Raw genomic sequence first — 27,608 nt, 5'->3', positions numbered from 1 at the left:
CAGTTGACATCTACTCGAAGTAACTCCGCCAGCACTCTCTTGCCTTCTTCCAATCAACCAATAAGTTTCTTGTTTCATCATTGATGCTATCAAAGTGCTGGATGTGTTCTGTTTTATGATGTCTCGATTTGGTTAGTCAATATAATTCCCATCTGCCTTCACAGTTTTGTATAAAGATCTGCACAATGCACAGTTTTTGTTGTACCTATGATCTTTGCATTGTTGCTGGGTATCTTGTAGCATTCCAATTGCAGTGGCTTGTCTTTATTTTTCCTTTTTTATAACTATTACGTTCTTCAGTCAGCTGAAACTAACTTTGAGTAAATAAATTTATAAAGTACCTGCAAGAGAAAACATGTGGTAAGAGTATTACTCCTGCAAAAGAAAGAAAATTAAAATAGAATGACAAGTTTCATTCTTAAAAGAATATCGTCAGGTTCTATCAAAGGTAGGTAGATTTGATTAGGTACAGGAAGTATAAACGGAAAATAAGACACATTAAGTCCACCAATCAGTTCAAATCTACCTACTCGCCCCCCACCCGCCCCTCCTCCCACATCCCTCCTCCAATCCCTGCCATCATAAGCTATACTCCTGCTCCCTCTCAACAATCAGTCTGGTGTTGGTATCCGTACCAAGTGCATGTAACTTACGAACAACATAGGGGTGAGTCTCATATAGCTATAGGCCTACATACTTATCTTGATCTTCTTGCTTCCGTTATATTCTCAATTATTTACTTCAAATTATTTTGTTTTCAGACATTCACCTCCAATTAAATTAAACAATAGATCACTATATTGATAATAAGGAAAAACCTATTTAAAGTACGAATGTTCCCCTTAAAGCTACATAAGTCTTGACCCATATTACTATTGAACAAAAATATCAATCAAGTTGCTCGTCTATACAGAAAAGGATACCAATTCCCAGATCAACTCAAAAAGCAATGGCTGCTTTAGAAATGACAAAATAGTTTGCCATCAACCACAACATTCTTGATGTGTTATTTAGTTTTAAGTGTGGATATGTTATTTGGACTTCATCAGTGGTTTAAATTAAGACTATAAATTGTGTCATATCAGTGTTTATATCATTATTGGTTATATGTATTCTTGCCGGGCTGAGTGGCTCAGACGGTTAAGGCGCTGGCCTTCTGACCCCAACTTGGCAGGTTCGATCCAGGCTCAGTCCGGTGGTATTTGAAGGTGCTCAGATAAGTCAGCCTCGTGTCGATAGATTTGCTGGCATGTAAAAGAACTCCTGCGGGACTAAATCCCGGCACCTTGGCGTCTCCAAAAACCGTAAAAGTGTAGTTAATGGGACGTAAAACAAATAACATTATTATAATATATATTCTTATGTCTTCCAATTGGAGCGTGGCTGAAGATGACCCAATAAATATGGGGTCGAAACAAGTCCCAGTTTTATAAGACAATATACAAACTAAGAGTATTGAATAGGTGGACCCTTCCTACCCTTTGATATTGATATACTAAGGACACGATAACACTGCTAAATAAAAAGGTGGATTTGGTGACATGGGACAGGCGAGAAGGCCCATATTGTCAACATTAGGTACGATCAATTTATGCAATTCAACAAAAGTCCGCCTTTCTTTGACTCATTGCATGAAGCTAATTTAAGTATGGCATTAACTTGCACAGTCTATGTATACAGTCAATGATGTGTGCAATATTCATACAATGTTGTGGTATCAGCAATATCAATTCATTTCATAATGCCACTCATGCTGCATTAAATCTGTGCAATCCACGGACACAGTAATATATTAACCTGTGTAACATTTGGACATAGTATTTTACATCATATTCATCATATTCATGTCATTTTTAAGACTCATCCAATATATTACCAAGGTTTTATTAACAAGATGCCAACACATCGCGTTGCAACAAGGTGCAAAGATTTTTTATAAATTTATAGTATATACATACATTCATAATCATTATAGACTGTTATGCCTTTCAGTGTTCAGTCTGCAAGCCTCTGTGAATTTACTAAACGTTGCCACAATTCCCTGTTTGCAACTAGTGCTGTGGGCTCATTTAGTACTATACCTCTTATCTTTAAATCGTTAGACCGAGCTCGATAGCTGCAGTCGCTTAAGTGCGGCCAGTATCCAGTATTCGGGAGATAGTAGGTTCGAACCCCACTGTCGGCAGCCCTGAAGATGGTTTTCCGTGGTTTCCCATTTTCACACCAGGCAAATGCTGGGGCTGTACCTTAATTAAGGCCACGGCCGCTTCCTTCCCACTCCTAGCCCTTCCCTGTCCCATCGTCGCCATAAGACCTATCTGTGTCGGTGCGACGTAAAGCAACTAGCAAAAAAAAAAAAAAAAAAAAAAAATCGTTAGAAACTGAGTCTAATCATCGTCGTCTTGGTCTACCTCTACTTCTCTTACCTTCCATAAAAGAGTCCATTATTCTCCTAGGTAACCTATCCTCATCCATTCGCCCCACATGACCCCACCACCAAAGTCGGTTTATGCGTACAGCTTCATCCGTCGAGTTCATTCCTAAATGAGCCTTTATCTTATCGTTCCGAGTACTCTCCTGCCATTGTTCCCACCTTAATTTCATTTCAGTTAAGTGAAATTTACAGTAATATAGAAAAATACTCTCCTTCTCTCCAATGCCATTCCAGTGGAGCTGATGGTATCATGATATAACAAATGGTTTGAACTTGCACTATGCCTCTGTATAGTGCCATTGTAAAAGTTTGTGATGCTTTGCTATTAGTTTTGCGGTTCTACTAATTTTGGAAATATTTTTCAGTTTATCTGTATGGAATATTGTTATTAATTTACATTGTGAAATTTACGTATGATTATAAAGCCATTTACAAAAATTGAAAGATAGAAAAGATGATAGGATTGATAAGATTTCTGGGAATATATTAAAAGCAGTGGATTGGGATATAGTGCTATATCTGAAATATTTGATTACTGTATGCTTGAAAGAGTTACACCAAATTAATGGAGAGTTGCTATAGTAGCCCCAGTGTACAAAGGAAAGGGTGATAAAAATAGGCTAACCTTTACAGAACTGAGAGAAAACTCAATAAATACAGTTCAGAGAAAGAAACCGTAGCTTCTAGAACAAAGTTATGTAGGACATGTCTCAAACCCTGGAGCTCAGTTTACAATTATGAGTTATAAACGCTCTTTATTGGTTTAGGAGATCACATTAACCTCTTAACCGGGTGTGACAAGTAAATTTGTCTACCAATAGTTGTTACTCAATTGGCTAATGACCAATTAGCCAGGCTGAGTGGCTCAATCCGGTGGTATTTCAAGGTGCTCAAATACGTCAATATCATGTCAGTAGATTTACTGGGACATAAAAGAACTCCTGTGGGACTAAATTCCTGCACCTCGGCGTCTCCGAAAACCGTAAAAGTAATTTTTTTAAAAATGCTATTTGTTTGGGGCGTCGATCCATGTGGATCTTTTGCCCCTACTGGCACCATATTGTATGAGCCTGCGTGTAATTGGAATGGCGCTAGTGTGGAATGTTGTGTGTGAGTTAAGGAAGATTAAGGATGTCACAAACACCCAGTCCCCAGGCCAGGGATATTAATCATTACAATTAAAAACCCCTGACCCAGCCGGGAATCGAACCCGGGGCCGCCGGGTGACAGGCGGGTGCGTTGCCCCCTACACCGTGGGGCCAGACGTTAAAGTAGTTAGTGGGATGTAAAGCCAATAACATTATTATTAAATGACCAGTTAACTTATCTAGAGCCTTTGAAAACTGTTATCTACTGGGTGAAACATCTTATCTCGTCTCTTTTTGTTGCTGAGTGTAGTTTTATGATCACTTTGTAGATGTCAATATGTTCCAGACTTGCTGCGCCACACGGTGCCAGTATTTCATTGCATTTTCTTCCATACATAATTGCTAAGGCCTTTGGTTGTAGCATCATATACAACCATTAACCCGGCTCAAGGGAGACAGGACCACCTTCCCTGTCCTCAGCTTGAGTAATTGTTGCCTTGCGCGTCCACGTCGCGGGGGTGGGCATCCTACACTCCATGAGGTTGGAGTGATAGGATGGCTGAGTTCAGACAGGGACCCAGTCCCATGGGGTATATCATGGAACCCATGCCCAGGGTTATGGGTGAAGACCTCAACGGCAGTGAAGACGGAGATGATGATTCGGTACGGCAGAGCTGGCGGAAGAGGCAACCCATCCTCTGGGGTAGTACAGATGGAACCCACGGCCTTGTGGGATGAAGAGGGATCCTCAAAGGCTAAGGGAGTAAACCCCGAAAGAAAATCTTTCTTTATGTTAGGCCCAGTGAGCCAGTAAAGAAGTAATTGTTTGATTGCTTTCAGTGTACAGACAAGCCTCCGATCGAACATACCAGAAAAATACTCCATTTCTGGCTCTTCTGGAACGAATGATGACCCTAAGAAGGCTGACGCTTATCCTGAAAATGCAAGAAGATATACCGATCAAAGACATAACAACCAGAATAGACCTTACCAAGAAGCCAAACTGAGAGTAAGAACCCAGAATATAATTACACTGACCAACCAGTGTGAAGAGATAGTCGACCTGATGGAAAGGAGGAAGATTCATATATTAGAAATGAGTGAGACAAAATGGAAGGGGATTAAATCAAAGAAACTGAGGGAAGATTACAAGCTGTACTGGCATGGTAACAAGAAGGAAACAAAGAATGGAGTTGTGGATTTCTGCTGCATAAAGATATTGAAGACATAACAGATATCACATACATAAATTAAAGAATGATCAAAACCAGAGTAAAACTTGGCAGTAACAGTCTCACAACAATCATAGTATATGCTCTGCAGACAGGATGTAATGATGAAAAGCAAGAGTTCCTTGAGAATTTGGAGGACCCTGTACAAGAGGATAATATTATTATAATAGGGGATCTAAATGCCCAAGTTGGAGTAGATAGAACAGGCTATGAACAGGTAATGGAGCCCTTTGGATATGGGGGAAGGAATGCTGAAGGTGAGAATGTCCTAGATTTCTGTGCCAGAAATAACATGACAATAAAAACCACCTTCTTCAAGAAACAAGACAGCCATAAAATAACGAGATACAGCTGAGATGGAAGAACTAAAATAGTCATTGATTATGTAATAACAGATAGAAAAAGTGGAGAAGGCATGAGAGATGTGAAAGTTATTCCCAGTGAATGTTTAGACAGTGATCACAGGCCACTAATAGCTGACTTGAACTATAAGGTTGTGTGAACACCAAGTACACAGAAAATACCAAGAATAAAAGATTGGAAATTGAAAGATGAGGCAAATAAAAAGCTCTTCAAGAGTTGGTAATGGAAAAGGAACTGAAAAATAATAATAATAATAATAATGCTATTTGCTTTACGTCCCACTAACTACTTTTAAGGTCTTCGGAGACGCCGAGGTGCCGGAATTTAGTCCCGCAGGAGTTCTTTTACGTGCCAGTAAATCTACCGACACGGGGCTGTCATATTTGAGCACCTTCAAACACCACCGGACTGAGCCAGGATCGAACCTGCCAAGTTGAGGAACTGAAAAATGAAACACAAAGTGCACAGGAGGAATGGAACCTGTTTAAAACAAGATTAGTGAGTTAGAAGTATGTGGCAAAACAAGAGGAGGAAGAAAGAACAATTGGTGGAGTGAAAAAGTAAAAGAAGCTGTAAGACCGAAATATGGCAAAGAAACACAAAGATGTTGAGAAGCAAAAACAAATGCAAGGTGTCTTACCACAAAACCAAACCCTATGGCACTACAGCCCTTGAAGGGCTCTGGCCTGCTAAGCGACCGCTGCTCAGCCTGAAGGTCTGCAGATTATGAGGTGTCGTGTGGTCAGCACGACGAATCCTCTCTGCTGATATTCTTGGCTTTCTATACCGGGGCCCCTATCTCACTGTCAGATAGCTCCTCAATTCTAATCACGTAGGCTGAGTGGACCTCGAACCAGTCCTCGGGTCCAGGTAAAAATCCCTAACCTGGCCAGGAATCTAACCCAGGGCCTCCGGGTAAGAGGTAGGCACGCTACCCCTACACCACGGGGCTGGCTGGTGTCTTGCCACAAGATGACCAAAAAATAGCCGACCTCAAACAAATATATAGAGATAAGAAATTATTAGTGAAGAGAATTGTGAAGGAAGAGAAGGATAAGAGTTGGGAGATATTCACACAAAAACTAGAGGAGGTCTCAAAAGGGAATCAAAAGATGTTGTATGGAATATTGAAGAGTGGGAGATCAGACAAAGAGGACATTAAAGCAATTGAAACAGAGGATGGAATCGTAATCCGAAATATAGAACACATGAGAGAAGAAATGGGAAACTATTTCGACAATTTGTTAAATGGCAATGAAGAAGAGAAGCACGAAAACAATGAACCTATCCATGGAGAAGAAGAAACACCAATTACATGGTCATAAACAGAAAATACCATGAAGCTTATGAATGGAGGTAAATCACCAGGAGTAGATGGATTATCTGCAAATATAATCAAAGCGGCAGGCATACAAGGTCTTCAATGGCTACATTGTCCGACTCGTTGGCTGAACGATCAGCGTACTGGTCTTCGGTTCAGAGGGTCCCGGGTTTGATTCCCGGCCGGATTGGGGATTTTAACCTTAATTGGTTAATTCCAATGGCACGGGGGCTGGGTGTATGTGTTGTCTTCATCATCATTTCATCCTCATCACGACGTGCAGGTCGCCTGCGGGCGTTAAATAGAAAGACCTGCACCTGGCGAGCCGAACCCGTCCTGGGATATCCCGGCACTAAAAGCCATACGACATTTCATTTCAATGGCTACATTGAACACTAGGAGTAATCTGGAGAAAAATAAGATACCAGATGAATGGAAAAAAGGATTGATCATACCAGTATTCAAGAATGGAAGCAGAAGAAAGTGTATAAACTACAGAGGAATTGCCCTGCTACCACACTGCCTCAAGATGGTTGAGGCGCTGGCCTCCTGACCCCAACTTAACTGGTTTGATCCTGGCTCAGTCTGGTGGTATTTGTAGGTGCTCAAATATGTCAGCCCCGCGTCATAAAATTTACTGGCATGTAGAAGAACTCCTGTAGGACTAAATTCTGGCACCTCACAGTCTGCGAAAATCGTACAATTAGTTATTTTGACATAAAGCCAGGAACATTATTATTATTATTATTATTATTATTATTATTATTATTATTATTATTATTTAAGAATGATTTGAAGATTGTTTTAAAATTATGTACAGTATGCTACAGCACTTTACTTCTATTTTTCACTCCTTTTCTTGCTATATTGTTATACAACAAATTAATATCGTGTAATAATAATGTGGCCATGTGGTTAGGGGCGTGCAGTTGTGAACTTGCATTTGGGAGATAGTGGGTTCGAATCCCACTGTCTGTCTGCAGCCCCGAAGATGGTTTTCTATGGTTTTCCATTTTCATACCAGGCAAATGCTGGTGCTGTACCTTAATTAAGACCATAGTCGCTTCTTTCCCTCTCCTAGCCTTTTCCTATCCAATAGTGGTCATAAGACATATTTGTGAAGGTGCGATGTAAGGCAACTTGTAAAAAAAAAAAGTACTTCATTACAACAATGGCATTGTTTTATTGGCTGTTACTTAAGTGTCAGATGTAGTATCATAATGTAGTTGCAAGAAGTCAAATCAAGTATTGAATTTCCTAAATGATGCAGATCAAAAGAAACCACTTTTCTCTTTGTAAAAATCAAATGATCATAAATATGTTTCTCGGTCATGGCCATCCATCAAGGGCTGCTTATTTGAGATGACCACCAGTCATATGACATAGCCTACATGGTCGCTAGGGTTACACTATTGTCACACATTTTGTGACGCTAACTTCCGCAATGCAAATTTTCAGGTCACAACCAGCCATAAGACATATTTATGTCAAAATGGGCAGGACTAGATAACTCGTCTTCCGCGAAGGCATGCACGCACAGTGGGCGGGGCGAGTTCCTTTGTCATTCGCAGAAGAGGAATGGACGTGATTAGGTAGCTTGTAATCCACATCGTGATAATGGGCGTGAAGAATTAACTCGTTTTCAGTCAAAATATATTTCCCTCCACAAATGTTAGTTTGTCAGTGGAAACTCCCTGGTTAAGAGGTTAATGTTAATTGTCCAACACCACTGACACTTGGAGCAGCAAATACATTCTGCTCCAAATGCCCAAACACTACCCTTAACTTATAGGAAAGCCACATATGAAGAAGGATCAAAAGATCCGGATGGTTTACAGAGGCTAAAGCCCATACTACAAGTCTTGAAGAGAGAGAGAGAGAGAAGAAGGTACACTGAAAAAGTTGAGAACAAAATATGAAAAATGGAGGCTGGAACACTTAAAGCATTCCAGTATTTACGATCAAAGAAAAGCCTAAAAGTGGATAAGCAATACTACTTGGTGACTAAGGAAGGCAAAACTAAAGTCTGAAAGGAAGGTAGATGAATTTAGAAGGTAGAAAACTTAGTCAACCAAAGATAAAATGTGAAGAAGGGAAACGAGGGTACATGCTCATTCATCCGTACATTTTATAAAATCCCCTTTATAGGTGATAACTTTAAAGTACAAGGACTGCCTAGCAAACCTACATTTTAAGTAATAGGGAAAGCTATATACATTAAAGTCCAAGTAAAACGCAGGTCGACCTAGCTGTTACATGCTAAGGGGAAATGCTGGAATCTTCCCTTTATTCACATGTAGTTGATGCTCACATAGATGAAAATTCTGCCTTTACCTTGTGCCAACACCTTCTCACACCAGCCCCCACCTGAACATCTCCCGAGGGACACCTCCTCAGTAACGTAGTACACTCAAAGATACACTGGCGATAAACCTCTTAGCTCAAAAAATGTATAGTGTTTATAGGGGGCTGGCATATAGTTCTATAATAATAATAATAATAATAATAATGTCATGTCTTGTTTTATTGGTGGAATTGAATTTGATAACGAACTTGATAGGCGGATAAACTTTTTAACAGTGATTATAACTCCAACATAACAAATAAACAATTGAAGGGAGATTAGGTTCCAAACCTCCAAACACAAACATTCTCGATAATTAGTTATAGTACCAAACACAAGGTACCACTAGAAAATTGCTGCTAGGGACTTCTTGTTCCCTAAGTTAAAACTTCTAGCATATAGCAAGTTTGATCTGTCTCTGGTAGATTACACTACAGCCACACGGAATAACGGGGATTCAAACTCAAAATCAGGTTAACTATTGTCACAGATCTCCCCCTCCTAAAATTCTGGAAGAAGCAGTAAACAATTTATTTCTTGCAATCTTGAGAAAATTCAAAAAATTTGCAATCTTGATGAAATCAGAAAAAATTGCATAAAAGTCGATATTTACAATAGAAAATTCAGTCCGAAGTCCAAAGTAATTAATAAGTATGCATATTCAAGATGTCCAAGTCCAGGCAGCAGTGCCCCAGGTCGACGGCAAGCACAGGTACAAGGAGTCAGACCCCGAAGTACCCTCAGATACTGGCCCCTGAGAGCATACCCCGAAGTACTCTCAGATACTGGCCCCAGGTATAGTGAGAGCTAAAGTATGTGTGAAGGCAGGCCACAGCCAAGACCATAGCATGAGGCTGCATGTAAATGGGCGTTTTGAGGTTGAGTCGATGCAAGTTCTCCAAAATGAGAGAACTGGGCGAGCAACTAGTTGGTGTGGATGCTGGAACTGGACGTGGCCGGAGCAGAACAGCATATCTCCAAGGTAAATATCATCACACCCAAGGTGTTGTTTTTGTTATGGGAACTGCAATATAGCACCACTCGATGACAGAAAAAGTTTTTTACACTTCTGTATAGAAGTTAGATGTCGCTGTTCAAGAAGGGAGGGGAGCCATCGTCGCATGCAAAAATTTATCTTTAGAGGCAGGGGCAACTTAGCAGAATGTTTACAGAGAAGATATTACAATTAGAGACGCCAAAAATAATATTTTAAGAGTTTACCATTGCTTTAACTCTTCGCCGTCCCTAACACTCCAGAGCGCTTGAGTATTATCATCCGCCTGCCGTGCTGAATGCTCCAAAGCGCTTGTCTCAGTCGTATTCATTAGAAGTGTGTTAGGAGAAATATTGAAGGGTCTTGTGAAACCACACTATATTCCCTTGACTCAGCAAGCTGTTAGGACCTTGTAGACAGCATTTCCTATGTGTATTTTGTCTTTTATTTTTTGGCCTGGACTTAACAAAATCATGGATTGTCTGTGAAATCCATAGACATGGCAACCTTAATTTCACTTCAACTTCTCACACACAAGAAGCTACAGACAGCAGCAAATAAGCACAAAGAAATCGGAAGTTCTTGTTCCTGAACATCTCACAGAAGTATAGACGAGATTTTGTCAACCGAACAAACTGTAATTACTTTACATAACGAGAAATATACAGTGATTTTTTTAGATAATTAAAAGCAAATATGTAAAAAAAACTAGCCTCTGATTGGCTGATGGCCTAGCAGACTTTAAGACAGTATATGGTATGATTCACAAAAAAAAGGACAGTGTGTGTTCTGTATATTTTGCACAAGTTCAGAAGACAAACAGGTAGAGAATCCAGTTAATTTGCCAATCCACAATATACAGTATTCTTTTGAATTGTACCCATCTGGAGATCTAAATGGAAGATTATTTTGCATGGGAAGCAGCTATCATCAGTGTATCCTACAGTAGTGTAATACAAAGAGAGCTGCATATCTCTTGGTAAAATAATGGCTTACATTCAGCAGTGCAGAGCACCAACGTAGATAAGTTATTGTTGTTGCCGGTGAAAAATCTTCTGTGTGACTCCAAGGGCAGAGACAAGATTTTGGTACCAAATTAGGTCTACTTCCCAAACAACATTGAGCAAAAGCTCTTACAGTATATGCCTGAGAATGTTTAAGGTAGGATATACAAAATTTTGAAACCTAGCATGGGTCAGCAGATTTTTCAGCAAATTCCAACGTGAATTAGTTGAGAACATGCGTGAACTTAGGAGTTGTTCCACAGTATTCAAAGGGCTTAAACTCATGCCAAAACCTCTTATGTGAACCTGTTCTGGAGAGCAACACACACAGGATTTCTAAATGGTCTCTGTCGTCACCTGTAGTTACATAGGAGAATTTTCACTATCATTGATGTTATTTTGGATAGCCTTGCAAGGTCGTTTCAGTCTGTTGTTCAGGCATACCCTTGCAACTAATGAAAAGTCTATTGCCCCTTTATGAGAACCATTCATTAACCTGACCTCCCCATAAAGAGCCATTCAGTGTGATTTAACCTATGATTCTGCTTAGTATTCCCTTGAGATCAGCAAGCATCTGAGTGGCTCAGACGGTTGAGGCACTGGCCTTCTGACCCCAACTTGGCAGGTTCGATCCTGGCTCAGTCCGGTGGTATTTGAAGGTGCTCAAATACCTCAGCCTCATGTCGGTAGATTTACTGGCACGTAAAAGAACTCCTGCGGGACTAAATTCTGGCACCTCACCATCTCCGAAAACCGTAAAAGTAGTTAGTGGGATGAAAAGCCAATAATATTATTATCATCACAGCAAAGTAATGGGATCCTGAAGGAAGGTGTGATAAAATGTAAAATGCATATACTTAATTTCAAGCTTTAAATGCATTTAATTAAAAGTCTCTGTGTTTAATGTTAAGGCCAACACAGACTTGTGGAAGGACGTACTTTGTGTATCATTTCCTTGCTTTCATTCTTTATAGTGATCAATGTAGGTGCTGTTTCCTTGCTCTTCAGCAGACAATGCAGAATGAGAAAGTGAAAGACTTGACAAAAGTTGACAGACTGGAGGGAAAAAAAGGAGAGCGCCTATATCTCATCGTATAGCAGCGGTATGTCTTATATCCCATGTCAATAGAGATCTGAAAACTATGTTTATTTGCGAAGTGATGTAGCTCCAACATGTATTTATTTCCACTGTGTCTTATATCCGATTGACCAATCTGCTGGCACTGTACATGCTCTTGGCAGGGACTGGTATCTCTACATGTGGAAAACCTCAGCTAGGGAACATATTAAATCAAAACTGGATTTTAATATCTCAGAGTTAAAAACTCCTCAGATAAGTGGAAACCAAGTGTTCTGCAAATCCACATTTTCAGGGCTCTCAGGATGTTTTCACACATTGTTGAAGAGGGGTAAAATATGGTCTTGTCTCAAGCCCACACAAGAACAGTTAGGCCACCCAGTGAAACAGGAGAAGATAAAAAACATAAAAATGTTTCTAAATAAACTTGGCATAACGGAGGACCATCCTGCAACGCCATTTTATCAACATGTGTTTGCTCTAGCTGGCAATGTTCATGATGATAGTGATGGCGATGAATGAAGATGATGTAATGTACTCCATGTATTGAACATTATTTTAAAATGTATTTTACTCATGTAAGCATACATTGTTGTGTTTAAATCATTCAAATATCAATAAATGATTTGGTTCCAAAATGACCTAACTCCAACTTAGACAAGATAATTACCTCCATTTCCATTGATAAGAAATTTGTAACTCAGTCAAAGGTAGGGAAGGTACAATTCAGTACAATTAATTTTATGTTTCCTGTTTTATTAATAATGGTATTAGTTTTGACCTTTTTTACTTAGGTTATCTTCAGCCATGTGTACCAAAATAGAAACAATAGCAAGGCAAAAACATTCACCAAATATAAAATGAAACTTGGCATGTCTTAAATTTGTTGCCGAAGAAACATGTTCAAAAACACATTGAGTCTTAACCTGCCTGGCCCTGTGGTGTAGGGGGCAATGCGCCCGCCTGTCACCCGGCGGCCCCAGGCGGAGTCCTGCAGCCAGGCCCACCGCACAGCACTTCAAACCCATGGGCTTCGGCAGCCCAGCCCGTGCAGTGCCGTTCTCTTCTGACGCGGCAGCGTACTGGCCCACAGCACTGGTCTCATACAGCCCACCGCAGTCCACCGCACTGGGCGGGCTCAGTAGAATAACCTTGAGTACTTCTCCACAATAACATGTGCGCCGTGCACAACGAAATGTACACATCACACTACTATTCGGATCATTCACTCTACAAATTCCCGTATGCTAATAACATATTTTAAAGTAGGCTAATCGCATTTTGAAATTAAACGTTAGAGATTTCTCCTGCACTGTAATAATAATAATAATAATAATAATAATAATAATAATAATAATAATAATAATTTAAACAGAAACATTATTATAAACTAATATTCCTTTGCAATTGACATCAAGTTAACTGAAAATGAATCTAAATAACACAAAGCATATGCATAGGACTTCATTCGCATTTACCTCAAAATAAAATACAAACAGAAATGACGTGCAATGTAGCAACAACAGAAACAAACCTGAACATAGCTTTTACTAGTGTGCGTAGTTTATTGGTCATTGTTAATGTGGTGTAATGGAATTACTGTGAATGAAAAGATTATCAGCATTGTCTGGTTGTAGAAGAGACCATCGTGCGTTGAGAATGAAGCCCGCTGAACTGAAATTTCTCTCTGAGGCTAAACTTGATGCTTGCATACATATTACTTTCTTAGCAATCTGGTGAAATTTTGGATAGTTTTGTCCATTTTTTTTCCAATAGGATGCTATATCTATCTTCTTCCATTTCACAATTTTGCTTTAAATATATTTCCAGCTCATCTGTTGGAATAGGAGCATCATTGAACGTCAGTCCACGAAGAAAACTTCATTACTTTGGCAGGTTGTGGCATAGTCGTGGAGTCTGATGACACAGAAACATTAGAATGCTCATCATTCAAGCACACCTCGTTCATCGTAAGTTTTGTATCTAATTATAAAAAGACAAAATCGGTCCGACACCTTTAATCTATACTAATATAATAATGAGAGAGCGCGAATTTTGTTAGTTTGTGTAAGAGGTCGAAACCGGTCCTAATATACATGTGAATTCTATCATACATGTGATAGTAAATAAGTATTGATCAGGTGGAACAATTCTTTCTTTTATGACATTTAGTTTGTGTATATCTGGATGGTGATTTCAGAAACTACTGGACCGATTCTACAAATCCTTTTACCGAGCTCGATAGCTGCAGTCGCTTAAGTGCGGCCAGTATCCAGTATTCGGGAGATAGTAAGTTCGAACCCCACTGTCGGCAGCCCTGAAAATGGTTTTCCGTGGTTTCCCATTTTCACACCAGGCAAATGCTGGGGCTGTACCTTAATTAAGGTCACAAATCCTTTTACTAATGTAAATACACATTATCCCTGAGGGACATGGGCTGTATTTTATTTTCAAAACAATTCTAGGTGGGGGGCGATGGGGGAGATATAAAAATAATGGGCTAATATAGGCAAAATATCGAATTTGTTGTGCAAGGACGAAACTAAGCTCATTTTAAGCCCCTTGACCCAAAGAACAAATCTCGGTAAGCCCAAGACGCACGAAAACTATGTTTTAAGGCCCTAAAACCGACCGTTATGGAGATATTGTCACCACACTGCCCCTGCTCTCGGAATCGGATAAGGAAATGAACTGCCGTAACCATGGCAATGCCAGCTCGAGGATTCTACAGCAGCGAGATTATGCGTGTACGTTTGGGCATAGCTGCCAACCAAAATTTGTAGTCTTAATCCCTGAGCACATCTACAATATATTTCAAAAAGTTAACATGTTACAGACGTGAAGTGGTATTGATAATCTCTTTTAAAATTAAAGAGACATATATTATTTTGCTTTCGGAAAAGACACTTAAGGGGGGGAGGGGGGTTAAAAGGACTGAAATGTGGGTTGACGTGAATTTTTAAGATGAGCACATCTACAGTATATCTCAAACACTCAACATGCTACAGATGTGAAAATTGATATTTTTAATATTTTAAAAATGAAAAAAACAGGTATTATTGTATTTTTTGAAAAACCAATTAATTGGGGTGGGGGTAAAAGGGACTGAAAAGGGGGTTGAATTAATGTTATTAGGGTAGTGATATCTCAAAAACTGAAGTTGTTACAGACGTAAAAATTGGTATTTAGAGTCTCCTTTAAGAAGAGAGAAATACTTTTTTTTTTGCTTTTGAAAAATCCACTTAAGGGGGGGGGGGGGAGGGATGAAAGGACTGAAATATTAGTTGAATTATTTGTATGAGGATACTTATATCTAAAAACCTAAAGATGTTGCTGACGTGAAAATGGGTATTTGAAATCACCTTTAAAAATTAAAAAAACGCTCATTTTTTGGGGGTAAAATTAACTTCGGAGAGGGGGGGGGTGTTTGAAATAGGTGTTGAATTCTTTTTCATGAGGATACAAATATCTCAAGAACTGAAGATGTTACAGTCGTGATAATTGGTATTTGGCATCTCCTTTATCAATAAACATCACTTACGGGACTGAAAAGAATTGAAAAAGCAGGTGAATTTTTAAAATGAGTACCGGTATATGTACAGTGCATGTCAAAACTTTACATGTTACAGACATGGAACTTGGTACTTGGAATGTCCTTGAAAAATAAAGAAACATGTGTCTTTTTTTGTTTTTGGAAAATCCACGTAGGTGGGGGAATCAATCAATCAATATTGATCTGCATTTAGGGCAGTCGCCCAGGTGGCAGATTCCCTATCTGTTGCTTTCCTACCCTTTTCCTAAATGATTTCAAAGAAATTGGAAATTTATTGAACGTCTTCCTTGGTAAGTTATTTCAATCCCTAACTCCCTTTCCTATAAATGAATATTTGCCCCAGTTTGTCCTCTTGAATTCCAACTTTATCTTCATATTTTGATCTTTCCTACTTTTATAAACGCCACTCAAACTTATTCGTCTACTAATGTCATTCCACGCCATCTCTCCGCTGACAGCTCAAAGACGAAAGGACTCTATCAGCGTCGAAAAACCTTTAACTTTCGCTCATTCAAACAAGATAAATACATCTATAGACGGAATGCTTTTTCCTTACTCCTACAATTACTTAAAGAAGACAGTTATCTTATCATAACGCATTCAACTTTCACTCCTTCAGCCAGTTAAATAGTCTATAGGCAGCTGAACAGCCACTTAAGAAGGCTGTTGTCTTTTCACAACATACGAAATTGGCATCTGTGACAGTTTATCAGCTTTGCTTTTTCTGATCCTCTAACAGGAGTATTCAAGGAGGCACATTTCTGTTTCATTATAAAGACTGAGCTGTTTATTACTCTACCCCAACAAGTTTTTCAACGCTCCAGAAAGTATAATTTTGTGAACTTTTGACATGCAGCTTGATACTGCAATTTTAGCCAAGGACATTCTAACAATTTGTATGTTTGGACAGACACCTACAATATCATCTTTTTATGACTTGTAAGAGCAATCAGGATCCTGATTTTTCACCATACAGGTTTGAGTTTGAGGCTGATGATGCCCTTAATATGGGCGAAACATGTCTCTTAACATTTTGTAATAATATTTAATTTCTAAAAAGATCTCTTTGTATTGAATATGTGGATATAAATAATAATAACACTTGTAACATACTTTGTATTTACATACCACTTAGTCGAGCAGCTTTTCTTCTTTCTCTCAATTCTTCCCAACCCAAACTTTGCAACATTTTTGTAACGCTACTCTTTTGTCAGAAATCACCCAGAACAAATCGAGTTGCTTTTCTTTGGATTTTTTCCAGTTCTTGAATCATAATCTGAAGATGTTACAGATGTGGAAATATGTATTTGTAATCTCCTTTAAAAATAAAGAAATTTTTTTTTTTACTTGAGAGAAGACGTTCTCATGTGTACAGTTCTATGTTGCATTGTCATCTCAGCCCCAAAAGCCAATACCACAAACTTAGTTTACAAAGAGTTTCTGGGATAAATTAAACTTAATTTTTCAGTGAGGTTTCATACTTCAGGGATTTTCAGATAATGTCTTAGTACAGTACCGAGGACCGAGCTCGATAGCTTCAGTCGCTTAAGTGCGGCCAGTATCCAGTATTCAGGAGATAGTGGGTTCGAGCCCCACTGTCGGCAGCCCTGAAGATGGTTTTCCGTGGTTTCCCATTTTACACCAGGCAAAAGCTGGGGCTGTACCTTAATCAAGGCCACAGCTGCTTCCTTCCCACTCCTAGTCCCTTCCTGTCCCATCGTCGCCATAAGACCTATCTGTGTCGAAGCAACGTAAAGCAAAATAGCAAGTAAACAGTACCGAGGAACGATTACTTTTATCATATTATGAAATCCACACGAGAAGCTGCGGGTAACTGCTAGTATGTACATATAAAGTTCAAGTATCCAGTATTCGGGAGATAGTAGGTTCGAACCCCACTGTCAGCAGCCCTGCAGATGGTTTTCCGTGGTTTCCCATTTTCACACCAGGCAAATGCTCGGGCTGTACCTTAATTAAGGCCACGGCCGCTTCCTTCCCACACCTAGCCCTTCCCTGTCCCATCATCGCCATAAGACCTATCTGTGTCGGTGCAACGTAAAGCAACTAGTAATAAAAACATAAAGTTACCGCAGATCGTACAGCACACAAAATTAACGTCTTTCCCATCACCTTCAACTGCAGGCTTGAATACCAACCAAATACGATTTTTAAGTTTAGGATCCGGTTCAGAAGTCTTGTATTGTGTGGCTTTTAGTTAATTTGTTGCTTCTTTTTTTACTTCACGATGTTTTGCCATGGCTTCTTTCCTTTGGAACTACAGTCCACATTCGTTTCCGATAACAGGCTAGACGGAGAAGTCAAACTGAAAACACAGCTTGATCATCTCCACTCGACCGTAATGCAACGCACTCCGCTGACACGCAGTACACTGTACACATTAAAGCAGTCAGCCCATAGAACTACCACAGCGCTGTCCTTGGCTCACCGCGTACGAATTACAGAGCGCTGCCTAGACCGGCCCGTGCGATGACGTCAGGGGCTTCGTATGTTCGAGTCTTTCAAAGCCCATTGCAGTCTACTGCCGAAGCAGCTCATGGACTGGGCCTCTCTGCAGGACTCTGGCCCCGGGTTCAATTCCTGGATGGGTCAGGTTTTTTTAAATTGTAATGATTAATATCCCTGGCCTGGGGGCTGGGTGTTTGTGACATCCTTAATCTTCCTTTCCTCACACACAACATTCCACACTACCACCATTCCAATTACATGCAGGTTCATACAATATGGTGCCAGTATGGGCAAAAGATCCACATGGGTCGACACCCCAAACAAATAGCATTTTAAAATAAGAAGAAAAAGAGTCTTAACCAGGCTGATGTTGATCAGCTAGTAAATACAAAGTCTAATGGGGCTTGTGTGACAACTTATCTCCCCATATTAGAATGACTAGAATCTTAATTCATAAAATTGTGTACATGAATGTGAAATAATACAGTTAAAAACAAAGTGGAAGAAACACATTAAAACATATCTATAATTATGCTAAAAATTGTGGCAGTTGTTCTTGTATTTTCTTCTTGATTCTTGACTTGTCTTGAGGTCAGTTGATCAAACATATACAGGGTAGTGGGGCTAGGGAGCCACGAGCAACAATACTCCAGGTCACTGATAGGTGAAAGACTCAAAAATAGTGTAGTAAAAGATGCGTGGATTAGGAGAAAACAAGGTGAAATTTACGGTGTACATGGTAACCACTTGCAGTAGTTAACTACACAGTAGTATGCGTAAGACTAGAACCATGAAAAGTCTCCTAGGGATGAGTCAGTAGTTACCTCGTATTGTGGTCAGCACGAGATGATGAAGTGTGACAAACAGGTTTTATGTGTATAAACATCAAACATACCGATCAACATATCTGAGAAACATAAACAAGGTTACACGTGACAAACATGCAGCTATCAACCATGCCTGATCGACGGTTTCTTTCATGAGTACCAGATGAGTTATCAAGTGATAAACAATTTGCAGATGCTGAATGTATCAAAGAGGATTCTGCCACAATTAGATCCTACATTTTACTATGATGGCGCTAATAACAAATCACGGCAGATTACTCACCACATGTTAAGATGATGCCGGTAGTATACGCCTGCGATAAGACACAAGGCTCCAGAGGAGAAGGTAACACTAGCTTCACAGTCAAGCATGACATAGCCAAACAAGGCTCACATTAGTGACACAGACATAAGAGTAAAGTGTATTCCGTTTTAACTCATAATAAAAAATAAAAAACGAAAAAACATAAACTCCTCGAATAAATGTAAACTGTTTGGCGTCAGCCTCCATCCCGCTTATACACCCGATGCTGAGCACTTAAGAACATGTACCCCATACTGAATCACCAACAAATGAACAAACGGATCCTTTCATTGGACCAGAAAGCCCACAGATTCAAACTGTAAATATCCCACAGCCTTACAATAACTTATAAATGTATATCACCTGTTCAGCATGGAACAACTTTTTAAAATTTAAGCGCTTTTCATATATGTTTAATCAACTGACTTCAAGACAAGTCAAGAATCAAGAAAAAAATGCAAGGACCATTGCTACAAATTTTAGCATAAATATAGATGATAAGTTATAATGTGTTTTTTCCACTTTGTTTTTAACTGTATTGGTTCATATTCACACACACAATTTTATGAACCAAGATTCTAGTCATTCTAACATGGGGACGTAAGTTGTCACTCAAGCCCCATTAGACTTTGTATTCACTAGTTGATGAACATCAGATTAGTTAAGAATGAATGTGTTTTAGAACATGTTTCTTCGACAACAAATTTAAGACTGCCAAATTTTATATTTGGTGACTGTTTCTGCCATGATATAGTTTCCATTTTGGTACATATTGCTGAAGGTGACCTAAGTAAAAGAGGTCGAAACTACTGTAGTACCATTATTAATAAAACATAGAAACATCAAATTAATTGTATTCAATAGGTGGACCTTCCCTACCTTTGATTGTGATCAATTTGTCAATATGGATCCAGAATGAAATTCACTGCTTACGATTAAGAAATGTTTAAATGTTTAAAACACAATTGAAGTAATGAATGAAACTACATTATATTCATAATCATATCTGAATTTAATTTTAAGAAAATAATTGTGATTTATTAAGTTTTGCATTTCATGGATTTACGTCACTTTGGAAATAAGCTCTTCAGTTGATCTACAGAAATAGGGTCGATGTGATATTGAACAGACAGAACAATAAATTTCAATGAAGCTCATTCCCGAAATCGTGATTCTCGTCTTCCAAGCCTCCATCAAGATCTACAGCACTGAAATGTCACACTAAATTACTGTTTACCATATCTTTGTTATAATTTAGAGTTTTCTTCAATCAATATAACTGTATAGATAAAATTTGATATAATTTACCTTGTTTTAATGGCAGCCTGTAAATGCAGGAGGTTGTTCCTAAATAAATGGAAATGTATACACGGTAAAACGTGTTCAAAGCAGAACTTAAATAAAGCGGAAACTTGTCCACCACAGAATATTTTCTTGGTCCCGGTGAAGCTTACGGCGTTATAATGTTCTTACTTTTGTGTGATGCAAAATCTTCTCAATGCGGAAACAGAAACGAAAAATGAAAGAATTCTTTAAAATATACTTGTACAATGCAGAGAATATTAGCAACTGATGTAATTCTACACACAGTATTTGTGCATTTCTGGTGCTGGTATGATCAGTGTCATTGTTTGGACAAACTGACGCATGTGTTTGGAGAGAGTGATAATACTGATGGTGGAACGAATTATGTGCTTTAAAACGCATCAGCAATATCCAACTTGTGTTAAGAAATACATTTTCGAATATGCAAAACAAGATCCAAACCACGAGTAGGCTCACAGTGCTTTTGTGACGTAAAGCATTTTGCCATTACATCAAACTCTTCCACTTTTCTTGAACGAATGTACTCAGCTCAGGACTGCATCCAGAAGGATACAGTTAGAAAGAAGAAGCCTTTCTCGTGGACAGTTCATATTTTCTTCTGATGACGCAGTGCACAGTTCTCTGTGAAACGTAAAGAATTTCACCTTATTTTCTTGACACAGCATAAGCCCAAAAGCCTATACAGTATCATGCCTATAAGTACGGGCAAGAGGAAACAAGTTTCTTTGTTTGATCTGTGGAAGAAAGCTTAGTGTTGTCAAGTACTGTATAGAATTTTGTGATTTAAATAAGTTAAGGAGCATATATACCCAGTGTTCTGAAATAGTATAATATAGTGTTGTGATAGTGCCAAAATAATATACTGTGCATCATTCTGTATAAAATAATAAAGCACACCAATAATAATAATAATTAACAATTCGGTGTACTACAGTACTTTGTACATCAGTCTGGATATATCTCAAATATTATTATAATATTTGAGATATACGTCAACTTCAATACGGAACCAAAATGAGAATAGTTACTTGTAACTCAGTCTGGATAGTCGAACGTCATGCATAGGCCGATACAGGTAAGCTCTAAATAATATTTAAAATGACTGTTTACTGTTTGAAGACAAAACCTGATGTTTTATATAATTTGGAAACTTGTCTAAGATTTTTTTGTCCTTTTTTTAATTCTGCTTTTCGAGCAAGTTTTACTGTGTGTTGAATGCCAGTCTTAAGAGTTGTCAGAATTTGGCCCTAAAATGTTCTTAACCATTTTAGACAACCCACTGAACAATACTGTCAATCAATATATAGAATTAAACTAGAACCGAATGGAGCAGGAAGAAAATTTGAAATCCATTGGTTAATGAGACTCTGCATTCAAGCATCTTAACACACCACCCACCCTCATTGACTAGATGGAGATACAGTATTAAGTTTCTATGAGTGTACTGGCATTTCATCTAGATGGCTGAGGTTAATATCCCAGTGGATTCTTTGGTGGAATTGACCAAAACTTGACCAGTGTGGTTCGGTAATAGCTGAAAAACTGCTATAAGCTGAAGAAAGTTTTTTGTTTTTTTCCAGGTGTTACAAGAGCAGTAGATCTGTGTGCAGCACCTGGAAGTTGGAGTCAAGTTCTCTCAAGACATCTTCAGTGAGTTTTCATTTATGTCTGTATTTCTTATATCAGCATTCTAGCCTTATGGTCTGAGTATAATAAGTGTTCAGTGTTATTTTGCAGTCAGGAATCCATTATAATGAGTTAAGGGGAAAAACTTTTGTCTGGTTCCTGGGCCAAATGGTAGCATAACTGGACTTCGGTTGAGTGCAGGTTCAATTCCTGAATGGGCTGGCAATTGTAACTATGTATGGTTAATTCCCCTGGCTTGGAGACTGGGTGTTTATGTTCATCGTAATACAATTCTCTTCATACTGTATGTCACAGTTTTCTCTCTGGATGGTAGAATTGCCTGGCTGCCATTTGAAATGAGTGTCCGGCTCCTGGCTAAATGGTTAGAGTGCTGGCGTTTGGTCCAGGGTCTCCCGAGTTTGATTCCCGGCTGAGTTGGGGATTTTAACCTTCAATTGATTATTTCCGATGGTTTGGGGTCTTGGTGCATGTGCTGTTTTCGTCATTAGAATTCTTCATAGGTAGGGCTTCATCCTTATAGACGTGCAGGTCACATAATTTTTGCAGGTCTTTTCTGAAAGGTAGATGAACAGCAGATCTTCCTGTAGGATCTTTCATGGTATTTTGCACAAAGTGTGTTTCACATTGCTCTTATTCCTTTGTACACGGAGTCTGATGTAAACTCTTCAATCTCTCAGAACCTTGGAAACTGCTGTTGGACTTCACCATCTGTCTTAACAAAGCATGATGGTACTGGCCACCATGAATGCCTGAAGGATGTTTGCTAATGGGGATATTCATGCAAAACTTGTCCATTAGGCAGCGTAATGGTAATACATGGTATGCGCTTTCCGCTTCTCGATTGTTTTACACGAACCTTATATGGAGTATTCCTACAATTATGATAATCAAAACAAAACTGCTACTTTGATGCATGAAAATGAAATTACCATATTCTGCTGATGATTTGAAAGAGATGGGAAATAATATAGGTGCAATGACGATTGCGAATTTGAAAGGGGAATTGAAGGAAAAGGGCACAAAATTATCCGGAAAGAAGCAAGAGTTGACTGAAAGGGAAGGACTAAAAGTAGCAACATTTCTTTCAGTGTTTTTGTTCATATTGAATTGTTTAAGTGCAAATAGCATTTTGAAAACACGCGTAATAATATAGTTTAAGTTAGAGGTGTACGTAAAGCACGATATTGGTATGGCTGCAGTACCAGAGGCTATATCCAGTAGTTCTGAATTGAATTTCTCTTCAGTGCACGAATTTCAAGACCTTGTTTCATGTCATAAGACAGATATAAATATTTTAAATTTGGAATTGATGAATTATTTCATGTTCAGGAAGAAGTCTGGAATTGATGGTGCTCCACTGTCAAATTATAGGTCTCTCTGTGATTAAGCGTACACTACCACACATGGTGTCTCGGATGCTTCCTTACTTCTAAATATTCTTGCTCTCGGGATTATTTCCAAGGTGCCGGTGCCACTCCATAAAAATATCGAAGGTACAGTGTCCTCCTTGTGTCTTCATCTTTCACCTAAAATTATTGAATAATACTGAAAATGGAAATCCTCAGCCTGTTTCCAGTCATTCGACCAGGTCAAATGGATGAGCAAAGCCCCCATCCAGCGGCGAGGATATGAATTGTGCCGGCTGCCGAAGCCTGTCGCACTCCTCTGGGGCGATGATTAATGACTGACAGATGAAATTAAATTGGAGAGTGTTGCTGGAATGATCGATGACAGGGAAAACCGGAGTACCCGGAAGAAAAACCTGTCCCGCCTCCGCTTCTACATGGAGTGACCGAGATTTGAACCACGGAATCTAGCGGTGAGAGGCCGGTGCGCTGCCATGTAAGCCACGGAGGCTCATTGAATAATAATGTTGTCCCTGCAGGAGTTCTTTTATGTGCCAATAAATTTACCGACACGAGGCTGATGAATTTGAGCACCTTCAAATACCACCCAACCGAGCCAGGATCGAGCCTGCCAAGTTGGTCTTAGAAGGCCAGCGCTCTACCATCCGAGCTAAAATGATCCTGGCTAAAATGATTGAAATAGGTCATATTAACTAATCAGAACGTCACTAACTTATTATAAAATTATTTCCTAATTAGAATAATTATCTCATTCACTCGTTTCAGTAATGACAAAATCTTTAACTGCATAATGCTTTGAGCAGTCATTGCTATTATGATCACACTTTTATTTCTTAGGACCTGTCTACTAAGCGCACGGAACCACTTTTTACCAAAGTAAGATTGACACTGATTTTGGAACACTGGAATAGTGCAATAATCAAGCAAAACAATTTTCTTGTTTTCTTTTCTGCTATTGCGATATATTAAACTTTAACTTCATCAATTAACTGGTCAATTTCCATTAAAAACATTGAGGAACAAACGACGATCGACAAGCGCATACCGTGCACCACTCATGAGACATCTATCGGTAGTGTTTCAGTACATCCCTATTGTGTATCTTCTGGTTAGAACCCATCCCAGTTTGGCTTCCTGAAGAACGGGATGATTAGCTTCTTTGGTGAGCCTGCTGGCTGCTGAATGTACGGACAGACCTCAGCTCCTAGAAGGATGTTGATCTTACAGGGCTTATAAAACTCAGGATCAGCCAAATCAATGTTTTGGGGAATGTTCCAAGGTGCAGAATGAATAATGTGACCTGGAAAGTCATCTGTTACCTTAGGAAGCACAAAACAATTTGCTGAATTTTTGAAGTCACTAGTTCACAAGTCATGTTCTACTGAAACACAGTATTTGGTTTCTGAAATGGTGTCTTTCACACTAGGCAAATGCTGGAGCTATACCTTAATTAAGACCACGGCCACTTCCTTCCCACTCCTAGGCCTTTCCTATCTCATTGTCACCATAAGACCTATCTGTGGTGAAGTACTTTCTCAGTGTTATGTGTTGGTGAAATGTAGAGTCTACATGTACAAGAGTATGATGCCATTTGCCACAAGTGCGGCAAGTATCATAGTGTAAAACAAAAGCTAAAGGTTTCCACTTATTCAATACAGTTTGTTGTAACGTTAAAAAGTTATATACATATATATATATATATATATATTTGTTGAAACTAGTTTTGGTCTTACTAGAGACCATCATCAGTCAAAATCAAAGTAAAAGCAAGACATAAATTAAATAAATAAATAACAAATATATATATAAAGCAAGCATGAAATTCAAGACAGGTAAAGATTTTGAAAACATTCATCACAATCACATGTCCTTTGCAAGCTCTCAGCTTTCCTCCAATTGGAAGACTGTACCTCACAGAAGACCAGGTGAAACACTAAAATATCAGCACTAGAGGAATCTTCTAGAACTCAGCTCAGCTGAAACAAGTGCCGTGTCTTGCCTTGTCACACAAACACACACGCGCACGCATGCGCTTCATTGCAGTAATTGCACTGTGGAGTGGTCATCACATATGACTTCTGGGTTTGAAGCTGCTTACGGCAGGATGAAACGTGCATTCTGGTGTTTAAAAGGGTTGATTTTACAGGGAAACTAGAATTCACGATCTCGAGAAGACTTGCATTTCGTCCTCTCTGCGAATTGACGTTTCTGTTTGTTCAAGAAAGAGCTGTGAAACAGTGAAGTCATATAAAGATATATTTAGCTCTAAAGCCTTGCGAGCATTCTCATTACTCAGAGCCTAATAAAGAAAGTCTGAATCGAAGCGATGCGCCGAAAAGGGATCTAACCAACCTTTTTTCTGAAAGTGAGGTTTCATCGTAATAAGGATCTGAATGGACGTTCCTACGTAGTGGTGTAGTCATGTGGAAGAATTTGGAATGTGTTGCTGTGCTAGGGGTGCAGAACTTGTGTCTCATGCGAAAAAGGTATCTAAATCCAGTCCAAGATGGCAGAGCATAGTTCATTGCTTGTGATGACTGCATTCAAGCATGAAAATTCAACTAGGAAACGCAACCATAATGTGAATGAGTGGCAGGACATCAAGCGCAAATGTCTTAGGAATGTTGGCTTGGCATATAATTTAAAGAAAGGTGTCAGTCCCATCAAGAAAGGCACTGGAATTGGTGAGTATATTTGCATGGAATAGGGATCTAAATGCATGGAGTGGAGTTGGTCAGAATATTGAGTACGATTTTTAAAGCTCTCACTGATGAGTGCTGCTGTGTTTTGTTTATACTGAGCATGTAACTGAGTACGTTGTGCTGCTGGGTTAATAATCCTGCTATCGGGATGTCGTAGGACAGGTATCCTAATCATGATAAAACCTTCAATAATCATATTTTGTATAATAGAAAAATATTATCACCGAATGTATATGAATAGGTCCAGTGGAAAGGATTTGCTCTGAAGACTTGTAACATTGCAACAGACACTCAGACGTTCAATATGGCGACAGATACATCACCATTAGGTCTCTGATGTGAAATACATGTTTTCTTTGTAGATTGTTTTTGAGGAGTGATTGTTTTCTTCTTCTGGCAGGAAAGAAATAAAGTTAGCACTGTGGTGTTTAAAAAGAGAGATTGACGAGACTAGGATAACTTTCGTAGTGATAATAAAGTTGTTTAGAAATACGTAAACGTGTTCTCGGGTGATATTTTTATTTCGTAAAATAAAAAATCGCATATAGAGAACAATAAATTGGTGACCGTGACAGGACTTCCGAAACTTAACGATGAAAATTGATCAAATGACCGTAGTGATTTTACAAAAGGTGCTGATATCCCGAGGGTTACTGACGGCTGGGAGCAAGTCGGAACTACAAGAGAGGCTACGCCAGGATCTGATAGAAAATGAGGAAGACCCAGGCAGTTTCGATTTTGAAGTCGTCTCGGAGAAGGAAGCCAACAACCAGGTAGGCATTATGCTTACACAACTAACTACTTTGATTGGGACACAATCTGAAAAACTCGAAGGGAAAATAGAGGCCCAGGCTCAAGAGATAAAAGGCCGAATCGATTCCTTGGTAAGAGATCTGGAAGAGGATATTTCGAAAATTAATGAAAAAGTCAACAGCGTAGAATTAGATGTGGACAAAGTAGTAAATAATATGCATACCTCGGAAAACAAAGTCGAAGAGAAGATTGGAGAAATCGAGCACGAATCCAACCATTTTAGAACCGAAGTATACCAGAAACTTACGAAGTTTGAATCCGAGGTTAAGAGAAAAATTTCAACTCTGGAGGAAAACATTTCTGTAGGCAGTGGTCAACCTAACAGAGGTAGGGACCTTTCCCTTGGGATACTGGTCGATCCCAGAGTAATCAGAGATAGCCTACCAGAATTTCATGGGAGACTGGAAGAGTGTCCTAAAGCATTTTTAAAGACATCAGAATCTCTACTAGTTAGGACAAATATACCTACGGAGATATACTTACAAATTGTCAGTCAACAACTAAAAGCATCAGCGGGGACTTGGTGGCAGAATATAAAAGGGCTCAGCCTTGACTGGGAGGAATTTAGGAAGGAATTCGTCCAGAGATTTGACTCGGAGTCTGTCCAAACGTCGGCCCAAAAGAAGTTCCTCACTGAAACGCAACCCAGTGGGATGAGAGCAGGAGCTTTCGTAATTCAAAAACTCCAACTATTTAAGCGAGTCCATGAAAAAGAAAATATTGATACGAGCGTTCCTTATATAAT

At 39.1% G+C, this 27,608-nt stretch overlaps 1 protein-coding gene across 2 annotated transcripts in view; it reads left to right on the top strand.

The window, feature by feature from the left end:
- LOC136876320 (tRNA (cytidine(32)/guanosine(34)-2'-O)-methyltransferase) overlaps positions 1-27,608 on the top strand; it is an 86,181-nt gene that overhangs the window by 4,965 nt on the left and 53,608 nt on the right. The window contains exons 2-3 of one of the 2 annotated variants that reach the window (XM_067150168.2): positions 13,689-13,828; positions 21,915-21,984. In XM_067150168.2, coding sequence (XP_067006269.1) covers positions 13,798-13,828; positions 21,915-21,984 — 101 coding nt within the window. In that variant the 5' untranslated portion in view covers positions 13,689-13,797. The remainder of the gene's footprint in view (positions 1-13,688; positions 13,829-21,914; positions 21,985-27,608) is intronic. The other variant, XM_067150167.2, reaches the window with a different exon arrangement.

The sequence above is a fragment of the Anabrus simplex genome, chromosome 6 (genome assembly GCF_040414725.1).
Source record: "Anabrus simplex isolate iqAnaSimp1 chromosome 6, ASM4041472v1, whole genome shotgun sequence".
NCBI lineage: Eukaryota > Metazoa > Arthropoda > Insecta > Orthoptera > Tettigoniidae > Anabrus > Anabrus simplex.
The sequence above is the reverse complement of the archived record's forward strand: the minus strand, read 5'-3'. Positions and strand labels throughout refer to the sequence as shown.